The 7,042-nt window shown below is 47.4% G+C and overlaps 1 protein-coding gene across 2 annotated transcripts in view; it reads left to right on the forward strand.

Moving 5' to 3' along the window:
* The window catches only part of Nme5 (NME/NM23 family member 5), a 13,333-nt gene extending 12,589 nt beyond the window's left edge, over positions 1-744 (forward strand). For both annotated transcript variants that reach the window (XM_050135082.1, XM_050135084.1), the window contains exon 5: positions 553-744. In XM_050135082.1, coding sequence (XP_049991039.1) covers positions 553-633 — 81 coding nt within the window. In that variant the 3' untranslated portion in view covers positions 634-744. The remainder of the gene's footprint in view (positions 1-552) is intronic.
* The last annotated feature ends 6,298 nt before the right edge of the window (positions 745-7,042 follow it).

Consider the following 7,042-nt stretch of genomic DNA (forward strand, 5'->3'; position numbering starts at 1 on the left):
AAAAAAAAAAAACAAAAAAAAAAAAAAAAAAAAAAAAAGGAAAAAAAAGGCCAGCCTGGTCTACAGAGTGAGTTCCAAGACAGTCAGGGCTACACAGAGAAATCCTATCAAAACAACAACAACAAAAAAGTTGTTTAGCTAGATGTGGTGGGTGGCACGTGCCTTTAATCTCAGAGTTCAGGAAGCAGAGGCAGCTGGATCTCCAGGAGCTCAAAGTCAGCCTGGCCTACAGAGTAAATTCCAAACAGCCTAGGCTGTGAGATTCTGTCTTAAAAATCTTTTTAAAAAAAGACACTAGCCAGGTGGTGGTAGCATATGCCTTTAATCCCAGCACTTGGGAGGCAGAGGCAGGCGGATCTCTGTGAGTTCGAGACCAGCCTGGTCTACAAGAGCTAGTTCCAGGACAGGAACCAAAAGCTATGGAGAAACCCTGTCTCGAAAAATAAAATTTAAAAAAAAATAAGATACTTAATTTTCTAGTTTATATGTTTATTATACATAGAAAGGAAATAGCTAGATGTTTATTAACTTTAGTTTTTCTTTCTTCCGTAGGGTTGGCTAGCTGATTGGCTGCTGAAAAATAATCCCAACAAACCTAAACTGTGTCATTTTCCAATACCAGAGGAGCCTTAGTGTGCTGGCGGGACAAGCGGCGACTTATCTCCCTGTGAAAAGCTTCGCACCTCCTTCCTAGTGGTTCAAGTAATTACATGAGTAATAAACTAGCTTTTCTTTACATTAAAAAACATGTATGTGTCTTTGTGTGGGTATGTGTCCGCATGTGAGCACAGGACTAAACCTGAGGAGGCCCAAGGCATTGGATCCTGTGGAGCTGGGGTTACAGGTAAATCACCTGGCACGAGGGTTGGGAACTAGGGTCTTCTGCAAGAGCATGTGCACTCGCCAACACTAAGCCAGCTATCTCTCCAGCCCGAAAATACTTTCAAAATACTTCCCTCTTTATTTGTTGTTGGCATGAATATTTGTCTGCATGCATAGTTGTATACCATGTTAGTGCAGTGCCCGTGAAGGCCAGAAGAGGCAGCAGATCCCCTAAAACTGGAGCTACATTTGTGAACCACCGAGTGGATGCAAGGAGTGGAACCTGGGTCCTCTACAAGGACCCCAAGTGCCCTTTAACTGCTGTGCCGTCTCTCCAGTCCATGTGTATGTATCTGTAGGAGAAAATGACTACAGCACAGATGCAGGAGCCCGCCATAGGGTCACAGGCCTAGGAAAACAATCTGGAGGCCTATCTGGGCTACACAGTGAGACTTAGAACCAAAGCAGGCAGCAGACATGGCCTGGTGGCTGAAGATCCTGCTGTGTGACCCAGCAGCCTGGATTCTAGCCCCTGAACTCACGTAAAGTTAGAAGACTCCACAAAATTGTCCTCTGACATTCACGCATGTGCCATGGCACCCATGGGCCCCCCACAAGCTGCTTGTGGTAGAGCAGACCTGGAAGGCTGAGGCAGAACTATCAGAAGGTCAAGGTCAGGGCTGAAGATGCCTTTGAGTTGCTAGAGTTGCCTAGCATGCATGAAGAACTGGGCTCCGTTCCCAGCACCATATAACACAGGGCATGGTGGTACATGGCTATAATCCCAGCATCTGGGAGACAGATATGAGGGGATTGGAGATTAAATGTCTAGACCAGCCTTGAACTAATAACCCTCCCACCACGGCCTAGATCACACCATTGATCAGCTTGAACTGAAATTGTCAAATATATTTTTGAGAAGTTTGTACCCAAAACTGCTGACCCTGCTCTTATGCGGTCAGCTCTTGGTCAAAACTATTTAGATTGAACTTTGACTCAGACATGACCCAGGTCTCCGTTCTATTTGTGACCTCAGTTGCTTCCCTTGGGTGTTACTTCCTTTGGTTCCTTCACTATATAATGCCTTTGAAAAGTTAGTGCCATCAGGGACTTTCCGACCTACAGAAAAGCTGGCTTCTACAGTGGGTTCAGAGGGCAGCTTCAGATACAGACACGAGTGACTTCATCAAAGATAGGCCTGAAGAAGACCTCCGCACAGTCAGGCTCCCGCCAGTTGATTGGCCTGCAAAGAGAGATGCCCAGAAGGGGGCTGGGTTCTCCCCTCCTCCCCCCCCTTCTCATCCAAATCAAAGGCCGAAGACAGCGCCTTGATTGATGCCTTTTGTTCCCAGACAAAACTGGTTTTTATAGCCCACTCCCCGCTCCCGGGGGAGTCGGGTCCCCAGGCGTCCCGGACTGCAGCTGCTGTAGGCTGGAGAACCCTGCAGAGGAGAGAGCAGTCTGCCCACAAATGCGCAGCTAATCCTGTTGGCAGCCCCAGCGCTAGACTCTTATAAAATGCCATTTCCCTCACTTGCCTCCTCGGCACTTCAGGGCAGGGGTGGGGCTGTGTCCTCAGGAGTGTGGCTCTTTTAAGGCTCTAAGTCCCCACCCCCTGTTTGCTTCTTAAGTCAATTGTACTCAGTTAGAATGAGCGTTGTCAACTCCCTGTGTGAGGACAGTTTGGGGGGATTAGGGACAGCTTCGTTGACAACAAACAGGAAAGACGTGTGAACAGCGAGAACTGAAAAATATAAATGATCAATGACAGGTCACTACTTTTTCTTCCAATCACCAGGAGGCTCGCTGCTTTTCCCCGCTTTGAGGCAGAGTCACTTAGATCACTTAGTGTTCTCCTAGCTCTGCTGGAGCTGGCTACTCTTCAGCAGAACCGTGGCGTGCAGGGGGCTAAGCTGGTTTATATGAATAAGCACCTCAGGGCGGCAAGATGACTCGGGGTGAAGGCACTTGCGGCCAAACCTGATGACCTGAGTTCCATCCTTGGGGCCCACAGGTAGAAGGAGAGAATCAAGTCTCTCAAACTTGTCCTCTGACCTACACACACACACACAGACACATACACACACACACACGCATGCACACACACATACATACACACGTGCACGCACACACACCACATTTTAAAAAGAAAAAAAAAACAGTAAACATCTTCGTGTTGGGGAGGGGCACTCAATAAATCTTGTCTTAAGAAAAACTGTAAAGCCCTGCTCCTTCCAGGTGGCCTTTATGACGAGGCCAGAATGACAACCTTGCTGGACTTTAGTGTTTCTGGCCCTTGCCAGCATAAGACCATTTCAAGGGGTCTTTAACATGTCTATGTGGTTAGTGACTCCTGGTACCATAAAATGGCCAGAAAAGGAACAGCCCACAGCTCTGTCTACTGAGGTAGAAGCTTCAGAAACAAGCGTTTCCTCCTTGGTGGTGCTGGTCTTTGTGAGGTGGCAGTCACTCCCCTCCCCCAACCAAAGGCTGGAGCTGAGCCAGCTGTATACTCCCCGGAAACTTTACACACTCAAGAGGAACACAGCACACGTCCTACACGAAGCCAAGATGTGGCCTTAGGTCACGATGGCCCATCAGTGAACTCGCATCCTGTGCAGCTTTCTGACGGCTGCAAGAAACCCGCCTCTTCTTATAGACTGGCTGTAGATCGCTGCACGTCCCGGCACCTCTCGTTTGCTCTGAATTTTGCTGGGGTCCAAGCCTTTGCATTTTTTCTGTTCACCTGTTTCTTTTTTTTGTTGTTGTTGTTTGTTTTTTTTTTGTTTTTCGAGACAGGGTTTCTCTGTGGCTTTGGAGCCTGTCCTGGAACTAGCTCTGTAGACCAGGCTGGTCTCGAACTCACAGAGATCCATCTGCCTCTGCCTCCGGAGTGTTCACCTGTTTCTGAGACAACATCTCAGGTATCCTGGCTCTGGTCCTTCTGTCTTAGCTGCCTGGATACTGGGACTGGGGCCTGAGCCACAATGTCCGGCTACAGTCGTTTCTTTCAACATTTATTGTTTATTTGGTGTGGGTGGGTGGGGGTGAATGTCACAGTGCTGTAGAAGAAGCGGGTTTTGGGAATTAGTCCTCTCCTTCTATCATGTGGATTCTCGGAATTCTCAAGTTATCAGGCTTGGTAGCAAACACCCTAACCCACTGAGCTATCTCGCCAGCCCCATTTTCATTTCCTTATTTATTTATTTCACTTTTTTCTTTATTCTTTCCTTTTCTCCCTTCTTTTTCTTTTTTTTTTTCTTCAATTTTTTAAGTTTTGGTTATTCGAGACAGGGTTTCTCCATATAGCCCTGGCTGTCCTGTACTTATACTATAGACCAGGCTGGCCTCTAATTCAAGAGATCCGCCTGCCTCTGCCTCCAGAGTCCTGCGATTAAAGGCTTGCACCACCACCGTCAGGCCCTTTTTCCTTTTTGAGTCAGGGTCTCACGTATTCCAGGCCGGCCCCAGACTCACTGTGTAGCAGAAGATAACAATGAGTTCATGATTCTCCTCGTCCAGGATGCTGGGATCATAGGTGCTGCCCACCACATCTAGGTTATGTGGTACTGGGTGTTAAGCCTAGGGCTTCATGCAGGCTACGTCACCATAGCAACATCCCAGTTCCACGGTTTCCTATGGCGCTTTTCTCCCCTTCTATAGCTTTATGTCTTTACCTTTTTCCCGGTCTTGATCCCTTCATCTCTTTTTTTTTTTTAAATATTTATTTATTTATTATGTATACAATATTCTGTCTGTGTGTATGTCTGCAGGCCAGAGAGGGCACCAGACCTCATTACAGATGGTTGTGAGCCACCATGTGGTTGCTGGGAATTGAACTCAGGACCTTTAGAAGAGCAGGCAATGCTCTTAACCACTGAGCCATCTCTCCAGCCCCCCCCCCCCTTCATCTCTTTAAGTTGGCTGGGAACATACTTGACCTCCTCTTGTTGCTGCAAGACTCTGGAATCCGAAGCATTTCACAGGGCAGAGGAACCACAGTGTGCAGGGGCTAGGGGTGTAGCTCGGTTGATGGAGAGTTTTCCTAGCAAGCATGAAGTCCTGGGTTTGGTGCAGTACCAGGTAGGCAGAGTTTTCCTGTGCCAGTAGCCGCTCCCAAGTAATCGCTCAGAAACTTATATTAGTGGTAAAGGCTCGGACAACAGCTCAGGCTTGTTACTGGCTAATGCTCACATTTAAATTAACCCATGTTTCTCATCTGTGCTCCGCCACGTGGCTTGGTACCTTTCCTCAGTGTGGCATGCTCATCTCGCTCCTCCCTGGATCTGCCGATGATTCCTGACTCTGCCTTCTTCCTCCCAGCATTCTCAGTTTGGTTCTCCCACCTAACTTTATTCTGCTCAGCTATTGGCCAGCCAGCTTTTGTATTAAACCAGTCATAGCATACGGCATATATTATTTACACAGTGTAAAGGAATATTCCACAGTGCCAGGGAAAGCTGGGCACAGTGTCATACCTGGGAGGGAAAGGCAAAAAGACAAGCCGTTCAGGATTATCATCTCGTTAGCTACATGTTCGGTGCCAGGCCAACCTAGGAGTCATAAATTAAAAACAATGTCCTGATATGTTTCTTAGGGAACTCAAATTGAGTGGGGTCCTAGTGAGGATGACTGTTGCTGGGAAGAAACACCAAGACCAAAACAACTTGGGAGGGAAGAGTTTATCTCAGTTTACACTTCCAGAACAGTCCATCATTGAGGGAAGTCAAAGCAGGACCGCAAACAGAGCAGGAACCCGGAGTCAGGAGCTGATGTAGAGGCTACGGAGGAGTGCTGCTTACTGGTTTGCTCCTCATGGCTTGCTCAGCCTGCTTTCTTTTTTGTTTGTTGTTGTTGTTTTGAGACAAAGCCTTACTATGTAGCCCTGGCTGTCCTGGAACTCACTTTGTAGACCAGGCTGGCCTTGAACTCACAGAGATCACCTGCCTCTGTATCCCAAGTTCTGGAATTAAAGTTGTGCACTATGATACCAGGCTAGCCTGCTTTCTTATCGAACCCAGGACCACTAGCCCAGGGATGGCAGCACCCATAATGGACTGGGCCCACCATGGCAATCACTAAGAAAATGCCTTATAGCTGGATCTTATGAAAACAGTTTCTCAGTTGAGGTTCCCTCCTTTCAGATTCTCTATTTGGTGTTAAGCCAGCACAAGCGGTCACTAGGGGCTGAAGAGGTGGCTCAGCAGTTAAGAGCAAGCACTGGCTGCTCTTATAGAGAACCCATGTGCGATTCCCAGCACCCATATGGCATCTCACGACTGTAACTCTACTCCCAGGGGATCCAATGCCCTCATCTGGCCTCAGTGGGCACCAGGCACCTATGTAGCACACACATATATGCACACAAAACAAGCGTGCACATAAAAATGTGAAATGAAAAGAAACAAACAAACAACAAAACCCAAATAGGCCTAGTGAGATGGCTCAGTGGGTTAAGAGCTTCTGCTCAAGCATCAGGGTCAGTCTGGACCCTCAGAACCAAGCCATAGAAAAGCCATGGAGGCCTTTGTGTGACATTGTGCAAGTGAAGACCCCACCCAGAGAAGAGTTAACGCCCTGGCCTTCATCATCATTTCCCTTGACAGACGGATATAATTCACTAAATTCCTCTGACCTTTCACATTCGTTCATGTTCGCGCTGATACTTCTTCAGGCTTTATCTTTGCTACACTCAAACATGAGAGTCTGCCTGAGCGATTTAACTCCTTCGTCATGAGGATCCCGAAACAAAACAGACAGTGGTCTCACTAATGTGTATAAAACTTTTGTCTCTGTTTGCCAACCTTGGGGAATTAATGTCTCTCATGCCATTGGATACACACACACACACACACACACGTATGAAACTGACTAAAACCCAAGTGTCTGGGTACACCTGTGAGGGATTTTTCTTAATTCAATCATTTAAAGTGGGGCGATCCACCTAAAATCTGGGCCATACCACTGGTGGCAGCCTGTATAAAGAACAGGGAAGAAGGAAGCTCTTGCTTTTTCCTGCTTGCTCTTGCTCTCCATCCACCAGTATTAGAGTCGACTTCTTCAGAGTGCTCATTGATCTGAAGACCAGCTGAGACATCCAGTCTTGCAGACTGAATAACTACTGGATTCTCAGAGTTGCCACTGGGAGACAACCACTGTTGGACTAGCTGGATCACAGCCTGGAAGCCACGCTAATAAATTTCCTTTATACATATATATA

Source organism: Alexandromys fortis, unplaced genomic scaffold, assembly GCF_014885135.2.
Source record: "Alexandromys fortis isolate MF-2015 unplaced genomic scaffold, M_Fortis_MF-2015_v1.1 scaffold_25, whole genome shotgun sequence".
NCBI lineage: Eukaryota > Metazoa > Chordata > Mammalia > Rodentia > Cricetidae > Alexandromys > Alexandromys fortis.